Below are 24,868 nucleotides of genomic sequence, written 5' to 3'. Positions count from 1 at the left end.
ATATTTCATTCATTAAACTAAATCATTCACCATTGTAAATCTACTGCCAAGAAATTATTTTAGTACAGTGAAAATTTCTTCGCTTATTTTAGCTCATCAGAGCAGTTTCTAATTTACCTCCCAGAACTGCCTATGATGGAACCAGTAACCACACTCCTGGTGAACACTTGCCGCGTTTTCTGATCCCTTATTTAATTTAGCGGGTAACAGCTTGGTAGTCCAACAGACTTCCTGTCAGGACATTAAGGTCCCAGTCATTGACATGTATTGTGCTCTTTTAGTTAGCCACATGCATACATATGAACATAAATATTGCGAGCAGGAGTAGATCTTTTGGCATCTCAAGCCTGCCCCTCCATTTAATATGATCATGGCTGAAACAACTGTAATTTCAATGCCAAATTTCCAGCCACCCCTCAAAAACTTGCATCTTTTACTAATTAAGATCTATCCTCTTCTCCCTCAAAAGTATTCAAAGTTTCTGCTTTCACTACCATTTGAAAAAGGGTTCTAAGGACTCACGACTCCTTGAGGGCAAAATTGCTCTCATCTCTGTTTTAAGTGGATGACTCCTTATTATTTAACAGTGATCCCTAGTTATAGGTTCCCCTGTAAAAGAAAACTTTGTTGCCAAACCTGCCCTATCAAAGCCCCTCAAAATTTTATAAGTTTCAATCAAGTCATCTCTCACACTTCTGAGCTCAAGTAGGTATGACCCAAGTCTGTCCAACCTTTCCAGATAAAACAATATGCCTATTTCAGGTCTTCATCTAGAAGCCACCCCTGAATTATTTCCAATTGCATTCCCGTCCTTTGTTAAATATGGAACAATACTCTTCAAGGCACTCTTCAAAGATTTCCGACAGTTGAATGTGGGAAAATCCCTCTTATAACAGCACTAGATGATACAATTTCTCTGGATCAGGTGAGCAAGACAGTTGTATTTGAATGTAAGTCATGATTTGTTGGCTACTTCAACAAACAAAGATGAACTTAAGAAATTAAACAAATGCTGGAAAGACAAGCAGAAAAACATATTATTTTAAGATCAAATCTCCAAAAGTGCTTTTCTAAGCTGTGAGATGAGGAGAAAGTACAGCTTGTGAAAAAAAATCAATTATGTAAGATACTAACAAGAATTTTAAAGAATAGACCAAAAAACTTGAAAAATATCAAGCAAAAAAAACAAAGGTGTATTTTAAATAGTTCCTTAGCAATTTGTCTGCATTGCCGCAGCATCCCCTTACCTATTAATGTTGTTGGACAAGTGATTAATCAATATCATTTCAGCTCCAGGGCATCTCTGCAGGAGTTTCTCAGGGTCATGTCCTTGGCATAACCATCTGCATCAATGACCTTCCCTTCATCATAAGGTCAAAAAACGCAGTATTTACTGTTGACTGTACAAATGCTTAGTACCATTTGCAACTTTTCAGATGCTGAAGGAATCAGTTGTCCAAATGGAGAAAGACCTGAACATTCAGGATTAGCTTATAAGTGATGTGTAAGATTTGCATGACACAAGTACCAGACAATAACCATCTCCAACAAGACATAATCTAACCAGCACCCCTTGACACTGAATGCCATTGTTGAATCCTCCATTATCATCAGCCTGGGGCCTACCATTGAACAGAAACTGAACCCCAGAGGTAAGAGTCTTGTCATATTAAAAGAGATTGAACCATTAGGCCCATACCCCCAGAACTTAGAAGTATAAGAGATCTATTTGAAGTGTATAAAATGCGAAAGGGCATCGACAAAATGTTTGCTCTTGTGGAGTAATCTAGAATGAGAAGTTATAGTTCTAGGCTAAGAAGTAGTAAATTTAAAACAAAGATAAGGAGAAATTACTTCTCTGAAAGAGTCCTGCACCTATGGAACTAACGACTACAGAGGGTAATCGATGCTGGACATTGAATAAATTTAAGGAGTAGATAGATTTTGAAACAATAATGGGTTGAAAGGTAATGGAAAGCAGGCAGGAAAGTGGAATTGAGGCCAAGATAAGATCAGCCATGATAATATCAAATGGCACAGCAGGCTCGAGGGGCTGAATTGCCTACTCCTGCTCCTAGTTCTTATGTTCTTAAGTTCATATGAACTAAACTAGCCATATACATATTGTGGCTCAAGGAGCAGGCCATAGCCTGGGAATTCTGCAGTGAGTAACTTACCTTCTTACTCCCCAATACCTATTCACCATGCACAAGGCACAAATCAGGAGTATGATGGAATACCCTCCATTGACCTAGATAGGTGCAGCTCCAACCACACTCAAGAAGTTTAACACCATCGAAAGTTTGACTGGCATGACATCCACAAACATTCACTCCCTCCATCACTGATGCATAGTAGCAGCAATGTGTACCGCCTACATGATGCATTACAAAAAATCTCTCAAGGCTCCTTAGATAGCCATGCCAAATATGCAACCACACTATCTAGGTGGACAAAGGCAAAGATACATTAGAACACTACCACCTGCAAGCTCCATTCCAAGCCTCTCAATATCCTGCTCTGGAAATGTATCACCATCATTTCACGGTTGTTGGGTCAAAATCCTGGACATCCATCCTAACAGCCTTGTGGGTGTATCTACATTATATGGACTGCACTGGTTGAAAGCGGTCGATCACAATCACCTTCTCAAGGGAACTAAGGATCAATAATGCATGCCTGTTGGCACGCTGACACAGTGGCTTATGCTTTCAAAAGCCACAACCATACACAGACCTCAGAAGTTTGCATAATGGAATGGAATACCAGAGGGAACGTTGTAATAGGGATAAGCAATAAACACTGGCCTAAGCAGGGATGACCACATCAAAATAAACAAAACATGTAATTGGCCAAGTTGTAACAACCTATCAGGTTGGGAAACAAACAAGAAAGTCATAGACCAGCAGAGCAAACTGAGTATGAATGGTTGGAAGTTTTAGTTAGTTGCATTAGCTGTCTACTCACACATCTATGGTAAATTAAGTTTTCAATACTTCATAATGGACAGCAAAGCAGTGTTGTAAATGTCTTTTGTTAAAACAGGTCTGAAACAAAGGTAAATGTGATTGCCTATTTTCTCTTTGCATCATCTCAATACTTAGGCAGCTTGCCACATACTAGATAAGTACTGACAGTGAGAATGGCTCCAGGCAGGCTATTTCATTAGTTATATTTGTGTGCCTATCTGTCCATAGATCAAAATCTTTCATCAAGTACTTATACTGAATCATTGATTTAAACATTAATCATTAAACACTTACTGGAAAGTACAGAAGCAAACCTCCAAAAAGAATTGTCTCCAGCAACACCAGTCCTGATGCTCTGATACTCTGAAAGATGAAAAAAAATCCACATTGTTGTTAGACGTCAATTATGAACAATTTAACAAAAAAACCTGACACTTAATGCAAAGTTCAACCTCCTGTAAAAAAGACAGCCGTTCATAAGAACATAAGAACTAGGAGCAGGAGTAGGCTATCTGGCCTCTTGAGCCTGCCCTGCCTTTTAATAAGATCATGGCTGATCTTTTTGAGACTCAGCTCCACTTACCAGCTCACTCACTATACCCCTTAACTCCTTTACTGTTCAAAAATTTATCTAGCCTTGCCCTAAACACATTCAGTGAGGTAGCTTCACTGGGCAGGGAATTCCACAGATTCACAACCCTTTGGGTGAAGCAGTTCCTCCTGACCTCAGTCCGACATCTGCTTCCCCTTATTTTGAGGCGATGCCCTTTAATCCTAGTTTCACCTGCTACCAGAAACAACCTCCCTGCCTCCACCTTATCTATTCCCTTCATAATCTTATATGTTTCTATAAGATCTTCCCTCATTCTTCTGAATTCCAGTGAATATAATCCCAGCCTACTCAGTGTCTCCTCATAATCCAACCCTCTCAACTCTGGAATCAACTGAGGGAATCTCCTCTGCACCCGCCCCCAGTGCTAGTATATCTCTTCTCAAGTAAGGAGACCAAAACTGCACACAGTACTCCAGGTGTGGCCTCACCAGGACACTATACAGCTGCAGCATAGCCTCCCTGTTTTTAAACTCCATCCCTCGAGCAATGGCAAACAAAATTCCATCTGCCTTTTTAATTACCTCCTGCATCTGCAATTCTACTTTTAGTGATTCATGCACAAGGACACCCAAGTCCCTCTGCACAGCAGCATGCCACAATTTTTTACCATTTAAAACATAGTCCATTTTGCTGTTATTACTACCAAAATGGATGACCTGACACTTATCAACATTGTTATGAGAAATATATTCCTATGAGAAAAGATCAGCTTGTCCACTTTCAGTACTGTATTTACTTTAGATTAAGAACTATAGTGCAAAAGAAAATTGAATGAATAACAGAATGATGTACAGCACCAGCGAATCACCCCCACCACAATGTTTTCAATTAATTAAATTAGAAATTAAATCTCACTGGCAATTTCTCAAAAATCCACGTTATTAATTTCTTTCAGAATTTTTATCTGTTGCAAACACTTTTGTTATTTATAAGTATTTAGCATTTAGTGAGGTTCTGGTTTTTGGAAGTCAGTCATTTCAGCTTCAGGGCATCTCTGTGGCACTTCCTCTGGGCAGTGTTCAAGGCCAATCCATCTTCAGCAGATTTATCATTGACTTTCCCTCCATCATAAGGTCAGAAATGGGGATGTTCACCCACGATTGCACAATATTCAGTAGCATTTGCAACTCTTCAAATACTGAAGCAGTTCATGTTCAAATGCGAGAAGATCTGGACAATATCTAGGCTTGGGCTGACAAGTGGCAACTGACATTCGTATCACACAAATGCCAGGTTATGACCATCACAAATAAGAGACAATCTAACCACCGTCCCTTGACATTCAACGGTGTTACTGTCACTGAACGCCCATGATCAATACCTTGGGGATTACCACTGACAACAAATTCAACTGGATTTGCCACATAAACATAGTGGCTACAAGAACAGGTCAGGAACCAGCAATACTGCAATGGGTAACTCACCTCTTGACTCCCCAAAACTTGTATACCATCTGCACAGCGCAAGTCAGGAATGTGATGGAATACTCGCCACTTGCCTGGATGAATGCAGCTCCAACAACACTTGAGAAGCTTGACATCATCCAGGAAAAAGCAGCCCGCTTGTTTGGCACTACATCCACAAACATCCACATCCTCCACCACCAACACTCAATAGCAGCAGCATGTACTATCTATAAGATGCACTGCAGAAATTCACCAAAGATCCATATACGGCACCTTCTGAAGCTCCGAACACTTCGGACATCTGAGAGGACACTTGGAAATATGTCACTGTTCCTTCATTTTTGTTTGGTCAAAATCCTTGAAATTCCTGCATCAGGGCATCATGGATCAGCCTACAACATGAGGACTGCAGCAGTTCAGGAAGGCAGTTCACCATAACATTCTCAGGGGCAACTAGGAATGAGCAATGAATGCTGGCCAGCCAGCAATACCCTCCCCCCAAGGGAGAACAAAAGAAAGAATAAGGTTCAAGAACAAATGAGGGAATTGCAATGTATGATTAACCTAAGCCGGCTCTTTGCATTTCAGGCAAAACATAGGCTTCATTCCAAGTTCCTCTTTACACGATTGCATCGTGCAATGAGCTATTGGGTAGTTACAGACTTAAGCAAGAGGCAGAAGATCTTCAAAAAATTCAAGCTAGTCTACTTTACATAGTTTAAACTCTTAAAGGTGAAGTGCATTTTGTTTGGGACAAAGGGTGTTAAATTCACTGGAAAAATCCCTTGGGCTTTGACAAGACATAGAAATGGCAAACATAGCAGAAATGCAGCCTCCAATATTCTCTGACATGAAACAAATGTCTTGGCGCAGGAGGTGGACAGAAGGAAAGTGGTTCTTTATTGGTAGGGAGCCAGAAGATCCTTCAGGCAAACTCAGAGAAGGCAATGGGAGAAGATAACTAGTGCAAAGAATTCCAGGACGACTGTCCCAATGATCTGGATGCAGTGCCAAAAGTGGTTCAAGATCTCGCACAAGTAGTTCACACTTGATAAATGCATATTCAAATGCCGTATCAAGTCACTGCATACAATTATCCTCTGACCACAATGTTCCACACCACCATCACTCAATGAACGACAATTTCTATCAATCAGCATGTACCCTCCACATTCAATTTTTCACCGCATCTTCACAGGCTTACCACCCTACAACCCTCAAATATCGGACACATTGTGCAACCTTGGTACTCATATTGCCCAACCCCATACACAGTGACATACTTCCCTCTCTGACAGAACAGGAGATTATATAACTGAGGGTAAGCACTGTTTAATGTCCTCCTCGCAAAGATGAAGATGGTGCTTGCCATTACTAAAGTGGCAATGATTGAGGCTGTGGCCAATGGTTGGGCTGCAATAATTGAAAACAACTATACCTAATGCTTCTTCTCTGATCACACCAGGCATTTATCACACACTTTCTCCTGATTTATTTAATAATGTATCTCTTCATTTCCTTGCCCCCTTAACTGCAACGTTACCTTTGCAAGCTATTTTATTAAGTTACCTGAGAATTGCCACGAAGCCAGACAGTACAGGACAGCAAAGGAAGGAAGAAACTGATGATGAGGAAACAAATGCACATCCACAGACACCAGCTGATATAATGACATTTAAAAAAAGTAGCAGAGGGGTGGAATGTCCAGATCACATGTCGCCAGGCAACTGGGTGCAGCCAGGACAAGGTGCCAGAGTGCAAGAGGGCAAGGTTGCATGTGAGTCCAGTTGTAGAGAAGCTGAGGACTTTGAAATAGTAGTGCATAAACGGGGATCCAGAAAGGAGCACTCGGTACATTAACAAGCCCACAATTAGGCCTGTAATCATTGTGTAAGTGCATGGAGAAATCAGGTAGAGGCTTTGAGTGTGGAACCCATGCTTTCCAACTTGATGGCGATGCCAACTCATTGGAACAGTTTACTTGTAACCATGATGCATGGCTGTTGCCTCAGCTTCAACTACAGCACAATCTACCCAGTGTTTCAGTTCTGTGGAGTAAAAGCAGAGGAAAGCTACTAAAGGCGCCACACAAGTTCAAACTGCTGCCATCCAAGCTTTTAATACCACTGTTCCAAACAGATTTTTAGGGTAACGCCGCAATTTTGCAATCTTCCATCTAACAAATGGTTAGGCTTCCAGAAGCAGAGATAATCAGAACTGCAGACGCTGGAGAATCCGAGGTAACAAAGTGTGAAGCTGGATGAACACAGCAGGCCAAGCACCATCTTAGGAGCACAAAGGCTGACGTTTCGTGCCTAGACCCTTCATCCGAAAAGGGGAAGGTGGAGGGGGTTCTGAAATAAATAGGGAGGGGGAGGTGGTAGATCGAAGATGAATAGAGGAGAAGATAGGTGGAGCGGAGACAGACAAATTAAAGAGGCAGGGATGGAGCCAGTGGAGGTCAGTGCAGGTGGGGAGGTAGGGAGGAGCTAAGTCAGTCCAGGGAGGACGGACAGGTCAAGGGGGCGGGATGAGGTTAGTAGGTAGGAAATTGAGGTGTGGCTTGAGGTTGGAAGAGGGGATAGCTGAGAGGGAGAACAGGTTAGGGAGGCGGGGATGAGCTGGGCTGGTTTTGGGATGCAGTGGGGGGAGGGGAGATTTTGAAACTTGTGAATTCCACATTGATACCATTGGGCTGCAGGGTTCCAAGCAGAATATGAGTTGCTGTTCCTGCAACTGTCAAGTGGCATCGTTGTGGCACTGCAGGAGGCCCAGGATGGAGATGTTGTCTAAGGAATGCGAGGGGGAGTTGAAACGGTTCGCGACTGGGAGGTGCAGTTGTTTGTTGCGAACTGAGCGTGGGTGTTCTGCAAAGCTGTCCCCAAGCCTCCGCTTGGTTTCCTGATGTAGAGGAGGCCACAACGGGTACAGTGGATGCAGTATAACACATTGGCAGATGTGCTGGTGAACATCTACTTGATGTGGAAAGTCACCTTGGGGCCTGGGATGGGGGTGAGGGAGGTGGTGTGGGGGCAAGTGTAGCACTTCCTGTGGTTGCAGGGGAAGGTGCCGGGTGTGGTGGGGATGGAGGGGAGTGTGGAGCGGACAAGGGAGTCATGGAGAGAGTGGTCCCTCCAGAAGGCAGACAAGGGTGGGGAAGGAAAAATGTCTTTAGTGGTGGGGTCGGATTGCAGATGGCGGAAGTGTCGGAGGACGATGCGTTGTATTCGGAGGTTGGTGGGGTGGTATGTGAGGACTAGGGGGATGCTCTTTTGGCGGTTATTGTGGGGACATGGGTGTGAGCGATGAGGTACGGGAAATGCGGGAGACGCGGTCAAGGGCTTTCTCAACCACTACCAGGGGTACCTTGAGGTCCTTGAAGAGCGAGAACATCGGAGATGTACGGGAGTGGAAGGCCTCATCCTGGGAGCGGATGCAGCGGAGGCAAAGGAATTGGGAATAGGGGATGGAATTTTTGCAGGAATGTGGGTGGGAGGAAGTGTATTCTCGGTAGCTGTGGGAGTTCGGTGGGCTTGAAATAGATGTCGGCATCTAGGTGGTTGCCTGAGATGGAGACAGAAAGGTCCAGGAAGGTGAGGGATGTGTTTGAGATGGCCCAGGTGAACTTGAGGTTGGGATGGAAGGTGTTGGTGAAGTGGATGAACTGTTCGAGCTCCTCTTGGGAGCAAGAGACAGCGCCGATACAGTCATCAATGTAACTGAGGAGGAGGTGGGGTTTAGGGCCAGTGTAGGTGTGGAAGAGGGACTGTTCCACATAACCTACAAAGAGCCAGGCATAGCTTGGGCCTATGCGGATACCCATGCACCCCCCCCCCTTTTGTCTGTAGGAAGTGGGGGGGATGAAAAGAGAAGTTGTTGAGGATGAGGACGAGTTAGGCTCGGCGGATGAGGGTGTCGGTGGAATGGGACTGGTCAGACCTGCGAGACAGGAAGAAGTGGAGGGCCTTTAGGCCATCTGCAAGGGGAATGCAGGTGTCTAGGGACTGGGTGTCCATGGTGAAAGTAGGGTGTTGGGGACCGGGGAATTGGAAGTTCTGGAGGAGGTGGAAGATGTAGATGGTGTCACGGGCATAGGTAGGGAGTTCCTGGACCACGGGGGAGAAAATGGAGTCCAGACAGGTTGATAATAAAATGTGAGGCTGGATGAACACAGCAGGCCAAGCAGCATCTCAGGAGCACAGGTTGAGATGAGTTCAGTGGGGCAGGAGCAAGTGGAGACAGTGGGTCGACCAGGCGAGTTTGTGGATTTTGGGAAGGAGATTGAAACAGGCGGTGCCGGGTTCGAGAACGGTGAGATTGGAGGCTGTGGGTGGGAGGTCACCTCAAGTGATGAGGTTGTGAATAGTTTGGGAGATGATGGTTTGGTGCTCGGGGGTTGGGTCACGATCCAGAGAACGGTAGGAGGAGGTGTTGGAGAGTTGGTGTCAGTCCTCAGCGTTATGACCCCACCCCTGAGCACCTAATACCAGCCATGTGTCTGCCCCTGACGAGACTGGTGTAGGAACAAAGCATCTTTTTGAATGGAAGGATATAGTGCATTCACCTACACAATGTGCATGCACACCAACTACAGTTTAGGGAGTTAATCCTTTGTGATTGTGCTATTCTTTGTATTTATAAATGGCACCTGCAAAGCTACCTGTGCTCCGTCTATCTCATCAATCATCTCTTCTGCTTCTATTTGCAATGTTCAGCTCACATTTTCTATTCTGCAGTCCCTAAAACATGCCACATAGACATGCATGCAAGCATGTTCAAGAAATCATTAGTTGTGTGTAACCATTCATACACAGTACATTGCATATTGCAAAGCAGCAATACACATGGAGCTTAAAGGGAACACTGAGTGACAGTTGCTCCACTGAGGTGCTCATTATTTTGGTAAAGCAATGTGTGGCCTCTGCCTTCTTCTCTCTTCTCAGAGGGTATATGAGCCATTCCCTTCTCTGGTCATCAAGAACATCTGCTACCCCTTACTCCAGCAATGGATGAAAAAGAAGAAGATATTCGAAATGGCTTCTTCTGCACCTGGAAGAATCCTGATGTGGAGAAGTTTATCGTCAGAAATCACATAATACCAGGCTATAGTCCAACTGGGTTTTTTAAAATCACAAGTTTTCAAAGCATTGCTCCTTCATTAAGGGATGTGGTGGAAGGCACACAAGCACAGAATATAAAGGCAGAGATAATGGCAAGATAATTTCAGGTAGCTAAAAGTGTCAACAGATAAGTAAAAATGATGTGAGTGAAGTGTTAACAGCTGAAAAACAAGTGAAGGGATGACCTATGAACTGATCAGTGAGATGATGCAGATGTTACAACAATGGATCAATGGACATCGTGCAACAATTGCCAGACAGGAATGTTCAGCGGTCAAGGCCATTCAGCTTCCGATCTTTGGGTAAGCATCTTCCAAAGCAGCCTTTGAGATACATAACAATGCAGAATTGCCGAGCAGAGACTGATAGTCAAGTTCTGAACTCATGAGGGCGGCCTCAACTGTGATTTTGGGTTTATATTGTGCTACAGGTAACCCCAACATACTGTTCTATATTTGTAAAGCGTCCTTTACTTTTCTGCTTTGACACCATTACCATGACTACTTGTGATCATTTTTCTACCTTAATTAGTTTGTACAGTTTTTGATAATACTTACTTTGGTTAGATCCTCAACATGCGACTCTGATATATTTTCATGTTATTCTGACCATTTGGTTTGTCTCTAGTACTGTCCATTTAGGGGCAGCACGGTGGCTCAGTGGTTAGCACTGCAGCCTCACAGCACCAGGGACCCAGGTTTGATTCCAGCCTTGGGCGAATGTCTGTGCAGAGTTTGCACATCCTCCCTGTGTCTGCATGCGTTTCCTCTGGGTGGTCTGGTTTCCTCTCACAATCCAAAGATGTGCAGGTTAGGTGGATCGGCCATGCTAAATTGCCCATAGTGTTCAGGGGTGTGTTGGTTATAGGGGGATGGGTCTGGGTGGGATGCTTCAAGGGGTGGTGTGGACTTGTTGGGCCGAAGGCCCTGTTTCCACACTGTAGGGAATCTAATCTAATCTACTATCTAATTTTTGATTATTTATAACTGTCTCTCTGCCTTACTTGATGAGTTCATGGATCATCCATTCACTAGTTATTCAGCTTGTCAATACTCCACTTACACTATTTGTACTTATCTATTGACACTCTTAACTACCTAGAATTATCTTACCATTAGCTCTCCACCTATACAATTCTGTGCCTATGCACATCCCTCCACTTCACCTGATGAAAGCTCATGATTTTAAATAAACCTATGGTGGACTATGACGTGGCATCATGTGACTTCTGACTTTGTCAGCTCTAGTCCACAGCAACATCTCCACAACAGGGCTACCAAGAAGTTCATTGTCATGGTTACTTAGACAGCCAGTGGATTGTTGACCCTGTACAGTTCTGAGGTGACGGTTCTGTTTGCGCTTGGTGACAGACAGAATCTGGCACAGCTTCAGTAAAAATGGCGATAGACCAGACTTTGTTCTTTACTGAGGTGAAAGAATTGTTTCCTGAAGACAATGGATGTCCTCTTGCTGAGAACTTTGCTCCTTATCCTCTTTCCTTGTCTGGCTATGTATTACTTCTGCTTACTCTCCCTGCTATATTGCAGAGCAAGAGGGATGGCATCTGCTGGGATCAAGTGTAAAGTCCTCAAAAACCTTCATTACATGCTACACTACTCCCGATAGATTTTACCAACTTTAAATGTTCTTGGAACCCAATGATGTTTCTAAAAATGCAGACTGGGACAGTAGTGAGCAACATCTGACCTCAAAATGGCTGGTGATCTTTTTAAATTGTACTGGTGGTGTGTTTTCCCTGCTGCTGAAAGCATGTTTGACTTTGCAAAGCTAAGAGATAAAAATAGTTGGAATATTGATGTTGAAAATAGCACCACGACTGAAATCAGCATTATGCACAGACTAACATCATAGTGCGTTTACACTGCATCCTTCCAGTGCAGTCTCTGAACACTTTTGCAGAGAATTTTGCCACAATGGTGCCTGGCGTTACCCACACTGCAAAGTGCACTTCTTTTTTTCTATTCATTTTGTAGGATGTGGGCATCGCTGGCTGGCCAGCATTTCTTGTCCATCCCTAGTTGCCCTTGAGAAGGTGGTGGTGAGCTGCTTTCTTGAACCGCTGCAGTCCACCTGCTGTGGGTTGATCCATAATCCTATTAAGTAGGGAAATCCAGGATTTTGACCAGCAACAGTGAAGGAACGGCGATATATTTCCAACTCAGGATGGTGAGTGACTTGGAGGGGAACTTGGAGGTTGGAGTGTTCCCATATATTTGCTGCCCTTGTCCTTCTAGATGGAAGTGGCCATAGGTTTGGAAGGTGCTGTCTGAGGATCTTTGGTGAATTTCTGCAGTGAACCTTGTAGATAGTACACACTGCTGTCATTGAACGTCAGTGATGGAGGGAGTGAATGCTTGTGGATGTAGTGCCAATCAAGCGGGCGGCTTTGTCCTGGATGGTGTCAAGCTTCTTGAGTGTGGTCGGAGCTGCACTCATCCACGCAAGTGGGGAATATTCCATCACACTCCTGACTTATGACTTGTAAATGGTGGACAGGCTTTGAGGAGTCAGGAGATGAGTTACTTGCTGCAGCATTCACAGCTTCTGGCCTGCTCTTATTAATATGATGAGTCCAGTTGAGCTTGAGGTCATTGGTAACCCCTAGGATGTTAATAGTGAGGGATTCAGTGATGGTAACACCACTGAATGTCAAGGGACGGTGATTAGATTGTCTCTTATTGTTGATGGCATAGCCTGGCATTCGTGCAGCATGATTATCAGTTGACATGTCAGCCAGAGCCTGGATATTGTCCAGATCTTGCTGCATGTGAACATGGACTGCTTCAGTATCTGAGGAGTCACGAATGGTGCACTTGAAGTAACAGCACCATTTTACACACACAATTATATCCATTGAGCTAAAGATACAAACCGAATGTCCTTGCCGTTCATCTTCAAAGAAATTGGATTCATTTAGACTTTTTTAAAATGTATGTTTCTAAGAGGGATTGAATGAAGAAACCATCATGACATATGCCTTAAAATTGCACCACAGTCAAAATACATGCAGGGAGGTAGTGGAATAATGCGTTCTCATCCTCAGGTTTAAATTAACCCTTGGGGGAAAAAACAAAATATACAAAACTGAATCAGTAGCAAGTTTTGCATAACTCCCAAACGCTTTTCCATTTAGGTCAATGTGAAAAACAATGAGCTGAGTTGGAAATTAGGCCTAAAAAGAATGGGTGAAAACAGATCTTAATTTTGAAAACTTGTACCCTATGAGACTGTTACAAGTAAATACATTTGCACCATAAGTAGCATTCTCCAGGCTCTCTCAAAACATCACTTAAGAGAGCAGTTCTAACAGACAGGCAGAAAATCAATGGCACATCAAAACTTTTGCTTCAGTGGTCATTTTAGAATGCATTAACCCAAACAGAGTTTGATGTCTAATTCTAGCCTCAATGGTTTTGAGTCACTCAGATTAGTATTAAACAAATGCAAGTCACTTCTTTCAAAGCCACTTTAATACATCAGTTCTTAGGTTATAAATCTTTAAAATATGAGAATTGTTGATGGTTAATAGTTTTGAAATGTTTATATGGCTCAAACTTTACTAACGCACATACAGCTCAGTCAGCTGTGCCCCTGTTCTCCTCATTACAGAGGTGAATCTGTTGAAAGAATGAGGGTAATGTTTTAGAAAGAGTCTATGCCCTTTTTTGCAGAAAATCTGAATATATTCATTTTGAGGAAGTAATCTCTGTAGAAACAAATTCCCCCAATGACGGAAGACTTAAACATTCATTCTGCATTTACAGAAAATGTGGCATTTATTTTCATGCATGAATGACGTACAAGTCAGGATTGAGATTGAATACTGTCTGCTTCCCTGAATGAGTACAGCGCCAACAACACTCAAGAACTCCCATACCTATCCATGACAAAGCTGTTCACTTGATTGGCAGCCCATCCACAAACCAAAACATTTTCCATCATCTGCACCCAGTAGCAACAAAGCAGACCATTTACAAGATGCAATGTAGCAACTCTCTCCAAAGACTCCCCTTTGACAAAATCTTCCAAACCTTTAACCATTAATATCCAGAACAGGAAGGGTGGCAGGCCTATGGGGACAGCCACTATTTGCAAGTTATGCTCACTATTCTTCTAGGAACTATATTGCTCTTCTTTCTTTGAAGTGGGGTAATATCATGGAAGTGTGTTCCTAATTGCACTGTGAGCATACTCGTACAGCAAGCACAGCAACAATTCAAGAAGGCAGAAAATCACTACCTTCTCAGGCAATTAGGGATGATGTATAAATGCCAGTCTCGCCAATGAGTTTTAAAAAGCTCCAAAACAAAGTGATGCAGCTTTCTCACAACTCAATTCTAGTGTGTTTGTGTTCTAGATATGCGCATGATTTCCCTGACAAAGGATCTGAATGTCGCTTTATGAGCATGAAAAGTCCATTACTCCTATAGACTGCTGTTTGATTGGCTGCATTGTACCTCATGATACTTGAGCATATAAACCAGAGGTGAAAGGAATTGGATCCCTACTCACCAATGCTGGGAATAGGCATGATCTTCAGCTGATCTGGAAAGGGTCACTGGACTCCAAACATAGAACATAGGACACAGAACATAGAACATAGAACATAGAACATTACAGCACAGCACAGGCCCTTTGGCCTTCAATGTTGTGCTGACCTGTCATACCAACCTGAAGCCCATCTAACCTACACTATTCCATGTACATCCATTGAATCTGTTTTCTCTCCACAGACGCTGCCAGAGTTCCTGAGCTTTTCCTGCAATTTCTGAGTTTCTTTCAGATCTTCGGATGATCATTGATTGATAGTTTCTCCTTAAAAATTATGAAGTTTTAATATGGTGGCGAAGGGTGGGAAGCGTAGAGAGGGTGTAGCTGTGAACTGGTGGTATCAGAGAACCCTGCTACCACTCTTGAACTGATACAATTTGCCAGACTTTTCAACTGGCTGGTCAAGGTAGACAAGGGAAGACTGAACAATCAGTGTTTCCTCAATACCGATATTTACTCCCTCCCCAGCCAGCAACACTCTCTCCCTCTCTGTCACAGCTCCCCCTCAAATGCTCACCACATTCATAATGGTCCTTTCACCTGTATTGATGCTTTTCAACTTAATAAACATAAAAATCAACGTCTTTCATATGCAATGTCTTGATTGATCTGTGTTTGAGTTTGTTAGTCAGATCTTTGATCTTTGAAACTGTACTTGATTGTTCAAGCTTGCATGTATGTAATTGAACTGGGAAGCTTCTGGAGAAGAATTGGGTTCTGGCTGATGCCATCTGTACGTGTACAATATCCTGCAAGTTCTGAGAGGCTTTGAAATATTCAAAAATAAATTATACATCTAGGATATATAGTAAACAAGGAAATATAAAAGGGATGCTGTAGATAACGTGGAAAGAAATAATTTTACCACTTCCAGAGCCATTGATTTCATCATTGCTTGTTCACTACAGGGATCTACAGTCTGACATGACAGTAATTCATTGGAAAGTAATACTTGTACATCATGTTGAAATAGCAGACAAGTGACAGAAGATGTGACTACATTTAATATTGAAGTAAGTGATCTCAAAAAGTACTCAAGTCAAAAAAGTGATGATCAAATCATATGCATCTCATCAGAGATGCCATAGAAATGGTGAGCCCATCAAACAATACGTGACAGAATTGTAGCAGTTAGTTTTTAAAAGTGGTCTACTAGCCAATGATCCAAATTGTGATGAATCAACTGAAAACACTTTAATTTCATAAATTACAGAACATCTTCCAATGTTGATATTTTCTTCTTATCAAAAGCCATAACTTCAGCAGTCTAAAGTGAATTTGCCATGCTGAAATACCTTTCATTTTTGGAATGATCACAGTTCCAATGTGCTACATAAGACATCACACAAATAGATTCATTTTCTTATGGGGATAAGCCTTTTGATAGGCTTAGATTTAAATTTGAAGTTCCCAAAGGAGTACAAGCACCATAGAGGTCAGCGCCCTTTCTTTTTACTGGATTTTGGCAGATTAAGAGGTACTGTCACGCTTCTTACATTGACATATCAAATCTACCAGTTCAAGAAAACTAGTTCTTGCCATTTATAATTCACGTTGAAGAGACATGGGAATTGAAATGAGTACAGGCATTCTACATCATTGAGCATATTGACCTATTGTCAACAATATTGAACCTAGACATTAGACAATGCAAAAAAGTTGATATTTTTGGAGGGGTGCAAGTAATCCTTAGGAATCAACTTTATCTGCTTGTTGACCATAGCTAACATAACAAATGGATATAAATCATTTCAGCAAATTCTGTAACTATCACTTCAGTCATTGATTTGTAGACAAGTTAATCACAAAATAGGGTTTATCAAACACTGTCACTGCAAGGCTACGGTTTATTTAAAGTCAGTTCAGAGAGTTCCTAGCAAATTATCGAATTCATCACCAAATGATAACACAATACAGCACACAATTAAACAATGGTGTTGAACCATTCAACAGCACAACAAAAAACAGTTGAAGAGCTTATATACTGGACAGGAAAATGTTTGAACAATTTGTTTATCTCATACTTTGTACTTATCAATCGACCCACACTCTCTGGATAGAAAGATACCAGCCAAACAAAGAAATTGGTCTTAACTTCCATATGCAACTGACCATTCTGAAGACATCTCCACAAGTTAACTGACATTCATGTGAATGATTTTCTAATCTATACTGAATCTTTGTTTCCATCTGAGCTTGTTTCTTTATGCTTGAACAATAAGAACATTGTTTTCCTACACCCAACCTATGTCTGGCTAAGGTTTTATGCCCTGGTGTGTCTCTACAGATTTTCAAGAACTCCATAAGTAGCCATACTAGACCTTTCTTTAAGCATGAGAATATGGTATCAAAGTGTGAAGCTGGATGAACACAGCAGGCCAAGCAGCATCTCAGGAGCACAAAAGCTGACGTTCCGGGCCTAGACCCTTCATCAGAGAGGGGGGTGGGGTGAGGGTTCTGGAATAAATAGGGAGAGAGGTGGAGGCGGACCGAAGATGGATATTGCAAAAGAGTTGCAGTGGGAGAGAGATTCCCTAAGGTTGGTCCGGAGGGTAACTTCTTCAGGTTAGGCATCCCTGGAATAGGCTTCACAGTGAGGTTAAAATTGTGATCAGAGACAATGGGAACTGCAGATGCTGGAGAATCCAAGATAACAAAGTGTGAAGCTCAAACTGTTCTGGTACTACAGTGTTGGTCGATTGGATATTAGAAGGTTCACTTTGTAAATTGTTTACCTCTCCTTCAATCCCACACACACTGTCTTAGCTATCCTCTCTATTTTTACCACCTGACATACTTGTTCCTTCTTATTTACTTTTCTACAACATCATTTCACCATCTCAGTGTGAGACAGCCAATTCTTCTTCCTATCATTAGAGCATCTAACAGAAATTCACTTCAGTATTTTACATGGACCATTGAAGCTAATAACACTAATGTTTACATCTTCTCTTCAATATGTTTTGTTTTCACCACATTGGTCTGACCAGTCTTTCATCTTTGTGAAAATTATAAATGTTCCTGGGCTAATGCTTCTGAGGGTGGCACAGTGGCCCAGTGGTTAGCACTGCTGCCTCACAGCATTGGGGATGCGGATTCAATTTCAGCCTCAGGAGACTGTCTGCGCTGAGTTTGCGCATCCTCCCCGTGTCTGTGTGGGTTTCCTCCCACAGTCCAAAGATGTACAGGTTAGGTCGATTGGCCATGCTAAATTGCCCATAGCTTTCAGGAATGTATAGATTAGGGGAATGGGTCTAGGTGGGATACTCTGAGAGTTGATGTGGACTTGTTTGGCTGACTGTTTCCACACTATAGGGATTCCATGAATTAATTTCATCTCACATTGTCCAAAAGATAGGATTCATCTTTCTGTTTTAAAAATATTACATTGATCAATTTTAATGGATCTCTCATGTCTTGTGGGATTAATTCCCTTGCAACTTTCAGAATTCTGAATTAAGGTATTCCGTTGTAACAACAGAAATGCTTAAGCCTTCAATTCTCTCTCCCAACCTCAACATCTACTTTACCACTTTCAGGAAGAGAAAATAGGAAGAAAGCAGAACTATGTTAAAAGTCCAATATGACTCTTCTTCAGACACAAGGACATCCTTCTACAACAGATTCATATCGGACTTGAACCATCAATTCTGTTTCTCTCGCCGCCGCTGCTGCTGGACCTGCTGAGTTTCTCAAGCCTTTTCTGTGTTCAGCTTATTTGCTCTGAATGGATAGTGTCTAGTTTTCCTTTGGCTTCATTTGTTTTGCAACTTTTTCTTATGGCACAGAGAATATTTCAACATCTCTGTCCTCAACTTTGGTCAGGCCTATACAAATTTAAACGTTTCCTCACTAGACTCTAGGTCATAGCTAGACTTTTCCTTATCATAATTGTCCTCAGCATCTGAGATCTTCGTTAACTGTGGTCTGAATCCAAAAATCTCTATCATTTTCTTGTTTTTCACTTTGCAATTAATAAGTTATACAGCATAGAAACAGGCCCTTAGGCCCCCCATGTTTATGCTGATCTTTGAACAACAAGCTGTAATACTCCCATTTACCTACATTTAGTCCATAGCCTACTATGCCCTGGCATTTTAAGTGCTTGTCCAGATGCTTCCTAAATGTTGCGAGAGTACACGCCTCCACTGCCTTCTCACATATTTCTTCCAACCTCTTGCTGAAAAAGGTCTTCCTCAGATATCCTCTAAATCACTTATTCCTCGCCTTAAACTTATGCCCTCTGGTCTTAGACATGTCTGCCATGGGTGAAAGATTCACACAGTCTACCGTGTCTATGCCTCTTAATTTTACACATCTCAATCAGATCCTCGCCTCAGCTTCTTCTGCTCCAAAGAAAACAAACCCAGCCATCCAGTCTTTCCTCATTACTGAGACTTTCCGTCCCAGGCAATATTCCTGGTGAATATCCTTCATACCGTCTTCTGTGAAATCACATTGTTCCAATAGTGTGGCAACCAGAACTGCACACAGTATTCTACTTATGGCCTAACCCATTGTAACATGACTTCCTTACTACTGTATTCTATGCTTTGGCCAATGAAGGCAAGCATTTCATATGCTGTCTTTACCATCCATTCTACTTGTGCTGATACCTTCTGGGACATATAGACTAGTACACCAAGGTCCCTTTGTTCCTCACTACTCCATAGGGATCTACCATTCCAAAATGCATGAGCTCATTCTTACCAGGATTAAGTTCATCTGCTGTTGTTCTGTCCAATTTACCAGTTGATCAATAACAGACTTTAGCCTGAGACCATCCTCCTCATTATTAACAATACCACCAATTTTCATGTTGTTGTCAAGCTTACTAATTATACCTTATGGATTCACATCCAAGTCATTAATTCTAGAGCTAGCTTCATAAGTGCATTTTTTTGTCTCGTCAAAGAAAAGTTTGAATTTAATTTTCAATTCCTTTTCCATCTTTTTCAATTTAAAAGCCCTATGTTTTTTCTGCATTTTGGAATTTTATTTCTAACTGCTTTGCTTCTTTTTCCTGTTCAAAGTGCTAAAATTCAACTATCCGAACATCAATGACTCGTAACTTGGAATACCTAATCTCTATCAAATTTCTACAAATCTAGGTGCTTTACCTATATTTCAATTATATTGGCTTTCTTAGTTTTTGCAGGGAATTCCACCCTTAAATCCTTTGACAATTCTATTAGCATAGACTTAGTTAAACGTTGCGATTGCAAAGTAAGTTGTTTAGCAGGACTACACGTAGTAACTGTTTATTCAGCTTTGTTCCAGGCCATGTGATGAGTAAGGTAATGATAAATAAAGACAAATATCAACAATCTTTAAGTTGCAACAATCAGTCAGGGTTTTTATTAAGTGAGATATACAGATGACATCACATTTATTGGATTCTTGATTGCAACCGACATGATTACTGAGAAGGCAAAGAGTGTTGGGGTGAATAAAAATCAAGGCTACGTGTATCCTGTAATATCATGAATACAGAAGGGATAAAGGTGCGTGAGCTGGAACTAGAACACAGAACAAAAAACATTTCAGCGCAGTACAGGCCCTTCGGCTCTCAATGTTGCGCCGAACTGTGAAACCAATCTGAAGCCCATCTAATCTACGCTATTCCATTATCATCCATATGTTTATCCAATGGCCATTTAAATGCCCTTAAACTTGGCGAGTCTACTGCAGTTGCAAGTAAGGCATTCCAAGCCCTTACTACTCTCTGAGTAAAGAACCTACTTCTGACATCCTATATTTATCACCCCTCAATTTAAAGCTATGTCCCCTCATGCTAGTCATCACCATCCAAGGAAAAAGGCTTTCACTGTCCACCCTATCTAATTCTCTGATCATCTTGTACATCTCTATTAAGTCACCTCTTAACCTTCTTCTCTCTAATGAAAATAGCCTCAAGTCCCTCAGCCTTTCCTCATAAGACCTTCCCTCCATACCAGGCAACATCTTGGTAAATCTCCTCTGCACCCTTTCCAATACTTCCACATCTTTCCTATAATGCGGCGACCAGAACTGTATGCAATAGTCCAAGTGTGGCCGTACCAGGGTTTTGCACAGCTGCAACATGCCCTCATGGCTCCGAAACTCAATCCTTCTACCAATAAAACCTAACACATTGTACACCTTCTTAATAGCCCTATCCACCTGGGTGGCAACTTTCAGGGATCCATGCACATGGACAACAAGATCTCTCCACTCATCCACATGACCAAGAATCTTACCATTAGCCCTGTACTCTGTATTCCTGTTACTCCTTCCAAAGTGAGTCACCTTACACTTTTCCGCATTAAACTCCATTTGCCACCTCTCAGCCCAGCTCTGCAGCTTATCTACGTCCGTCCGTAACCTGCAACATGCTTCCACGCTATCCACAATTCCACCGACTTTGGTGTCATCTGCAAGTTTACTAACCCATCCTTCTACGCCCTCGTCCAGGTCATTTATTAAAATGACAAACAACAGTGGTCCCAGAACAGATCCTTGCAGTACACCACTAGAAACTGAACTCCAGGATAAACATTTCCCATCATCCACCACCGTCTGTCTTCTTACAGCTAGCCAATTTCTGATCCAAACCGCTAAATCACCCTCAATCCCATGCCTCCGTATTTTTTGCGATAGCCTACCACGGAGAACCTTATGAAATGCTTTACTGAAATCCATATACACCACATCAACCACTTTACCCCCATTGGTCACATTCTCAAAGAACTCAATAAGGTTTGTGAGGCACGACCTACCCTTCACAAAACCCATGTTGACTATCCCTAATCAAATTATTCTTTTCTAGATTATTATAAATCCTATCTCTTATAGCCCTCTCCAACACTTTACCCACAACTGAAGTAAGGGTCACTGGTCTATAATTACCAGAGTTGTCTCTACTCCCCTTCTTGATCAAGGGACAACATTTGCTATCCTCCAGTCTTCTGACACTATTCCTGTAGTCAATAACGACATAAAGATCAAAGCCAAAGGCTCTGAAATCTCTTCCTTGGCTTCCCAGAGAATCCTAGGATAAATCCCATCCGGCCCAGGGGCCTTTTCTATTTTCACACTTTCCAGAATTGCTAACACCTCGTCCTTACGAACCTCAATCCCGTCTAGTCTAATAGCCTGTATCTCAGTATTCTCCTCGACAACATTGTCTTTTTCCTGTGTGAATACTGACAAAAAATATTCATTCAGCACCTCTCCGATCTCTTCGGACTTCATACACAACTTCCCACTTCTGTCCTTGACTGGCCCTAATCTTACTCTAGTCATTCTTTTATTCCTGACATACTTATAGAAAGCTTCAGGGTTTTCCTTGGTCCTACCTGCCAAAGACTTCTCATGTCCCCTCCTGGCTCTTAGCTCTCTCTTTAGGTCTTTCCCGGCTAACTTGCAACTCTCAGACAATAACTCTCAACTGAGCTTTCACGCCTCACCTTTACAACTGAATGGTAAAACTGCATAGAGAGGTTTTGTGAAATCCACAATTAGCTTTGTGACTAATAATGAAATCAATGTTTTTTACCATTGTGAATGTACAGTTGTATAAACCCTTTGTCAATCATTTTCCAGTACGTATTGTGCACCTTATATCTTACATGTGATGTCCCAGAAAACACCATCATCATCCCTGGATATGTCCTGTCTCACTGTCAGGACAGATCCAGCAGAGTTAGTGGCACTGTGTTATAAAATTTAGAAGAAGTTGCCTTGGGAGCCTACAATATTGAATCTGGATCCAATGAATTTTCAAGACATTAGGCTCGGCACAGTCAAAGAAACTTCCTGCTGATTACCAGGTACCACCACCCACAGCTGCTGAACCTGTACTCCTCCATGTTGAGCAACATTTGGAAGAAGCACTGAGGGTGACAAATGTGCAGAATGTACTCTGGGTGGGGAAAATTCAATGTCCACTACTGAAAGAGGGAAGAAGGCAGAACTAAGGTTTTGAGTCCGGTGACCCTTCATTAGAACGATCAGGAACGGTCACCAGACTTGAAATGTTAACTCTGCTTTGCCTTGATAGATAATGTCTCCAGTAATTTTTGTTTTTGTTTCAGGTCTCCAGCATCTGCAGTTCTTTGGTTTATTTCACTGGATCAGACCTAAGATCTGAAGTCCACATGTGAACAATTCAACAACTCACTGGAGGAGGAGGTTCCACAAATATCTTCAGCCTTGATGATAGCGATGCCAGCACAGCAGAGCAAAAGGAAAGGCCAAAGAATTTGCAACAATCTTCAGAATGTCAAGAGGATGAGCCATTTCAGCCTTCTTTAAAGATCCCCAACATCACAGATGTCAGTTTTCAGCCAACACAATTTACTCCACGTGTTACCAAGAAACAGTTGGAGGCATGGATATGCCAAGGCTACAAGCCCTGGCAATAGTACTGAAGACCTGCATTCCAGAACCTTCTGTGCCTCAGCCAAGCTATGCCAGTACACCTATGACGTTGGCATGTACCTAACAATATGGGAAATTTCCTAGGCTTGTGCTGTGCACAAAATGTAGGACAAATCTAACCTGGCCAATTAATACCCAACCACTCTATTCTTGATCTTCAGTAAATATTGGGAGGACTCATCAACAATGCTGTCAAGCAGCATTAGCTCTGCAACAACCTGCTGACTGATGTTCAGTTTGGATTCCACTGAAGTCATTACGCTCCCCGTCTCATGACAGCCTTGGTTCAGACATGGCCAAAAGACTTGAATTTCAGAGTTGAGGTGAGAGTGACTGCTCTTGCCATCAAGGCTGCATTCAACTGAGTGAGGCACCAAGGAGTGCACAATTTTCAACACTATTTGTGACTCCTCAGGTCCAGAAACAGTCCACATCCAAATACAACAAGACCTGGACAGATTTCAGGCTTGGGCTGACAAGCGGCAAGTAACATTTGCATCGTACAAATGCCAGGCAATGACCCTCTCCAACAACAGAAAGTCTCACCATCATCACTTATCACGCAATTGCATTACCATCACTGAATGCCCCACTATCAACATCCTGGTGGCTACCATTAATCAGAAATTGAACTGGACTAGCAATGTAATTATTATGGCTACAAGATCAGATCAGAGGTTAAGAATCCTGCAGCGAGTAACTCACCTCCTGACTCCCTGATTCCTGTCTATCATCTGCAGCTGCAGTTCTGACAACACTCAAGAAAGTTGACTCTGTCCAGGACAAAGCAGGCCTTTTGATTGGTACCTCATGTATAAGCACCCACCCCATCCATTACCAATGCCCAGTAGCAGCAGTGTGTATCGTCTACAAGATGGACTGTAGAAATGCTCTAAAGCACCTTTTCCAGCACTTTCTAAACACATGACCACTACTACCCAGAGGGACACTTACACTGGAACAGCCAAGCCACACAAAATCCTGACCTGACAATATATCTCTATTCCGTCTGCTTCACCAGTTCAAAGACCTGCAATCCTATCCCAAACAACATTGTGGGTCTACCTGCAAATGGATCAACAAGACAGCTTACCAAAGAACTAAGAAAAATACAGCACAAGAACAGGCCTTTCCGCCCTCCAAGCCTGCGCTGATCGAGATCCTCTGTCTAAACCTGTCATCTATTTTCTAACGGTCTGTGTCCATTTGCTCCCTGCCCATCCATGTACCTGTCCAGATACATCTTAAAAGACACTATCGTGTCTGCGTCTACCACCTCCGCTGGCAACACGTTCCAGGCAGCCACCACCTCTGCGTAAAGAACTTTCCACACATATGTCCCATAAACATTCCTCCTCTCACTTTGAACTCATGACCCCTAGTAATTGAGTCCCCCACTCTGGGAAAAAGCTTATTGCTATCCACCCTATCTATACCCCTCATAATTTTATAGACCTCAATCAGGTCCCCCCTCAATCTCTGTCTTCCTAATGAAAATAATCCTAATCTACTCAACCTTTCTTCATTGCTAGCACCCTCCATACCAGGCAACATCCTGGTGAACCTCCTGTGCACCCTTTTCAAAGCATCCACATCCTTTGGTAATGTGGCTACCAGAACTGTACGCAGTACTCCAAATGTGGTCGAACCAAAGCCTTATACAACTGTAACATGACCTGCCAACTCTTGTACTCAATACCACGTCCGATGAAGGAAAGCATGCCATATGCCTTCTTGACCACTCTATTGACCTGCGTTGCCTGGACC

At 42.5% G+C, this 24,868-nt stretch overlaps 1 protein-coding gene across 1 annotated transcript in view; it reads right to left on the bottom strand.

Moving 5' to 3' along the window:
* The window catches only part of gpr158a (G protein-coupled receptor 158a), a 568,943-nt gene that overhangs the window by 203,305 nt on the left and 340,770 nt on the right, over positions 1-24,868 (bottom strand). The window contains exon 5 of the mRNA XM_059638942.1: positions 3,264-3,332. Coding sequence (XP_059494925.1) covers positions 3,264-3,332 — 69 coding nt within the window. The remainder of the gene's footprint in view (positions 1-3,263; positions 3,333-24,868) is intronic.

This window comes from Stegostoma tigrinum, chromosome 2 (genome assembly GCF_030684315.1).
Source record: "Stegostoma tigrinum isolate sSteTig4 chromosome 2, sSteTig4.hap1, whole genome shotgun sequence".
Lineage (NCBI taxonomy): Eukaryota > Metazoa > Chordata > Chondrichthyes > Orectolobiformes > Stegostomatidae > Stegostoma > Stegostoma tigrinum.
This window is presented reverse-complemented; position numbering and strand designations above follow the sequence as displayed.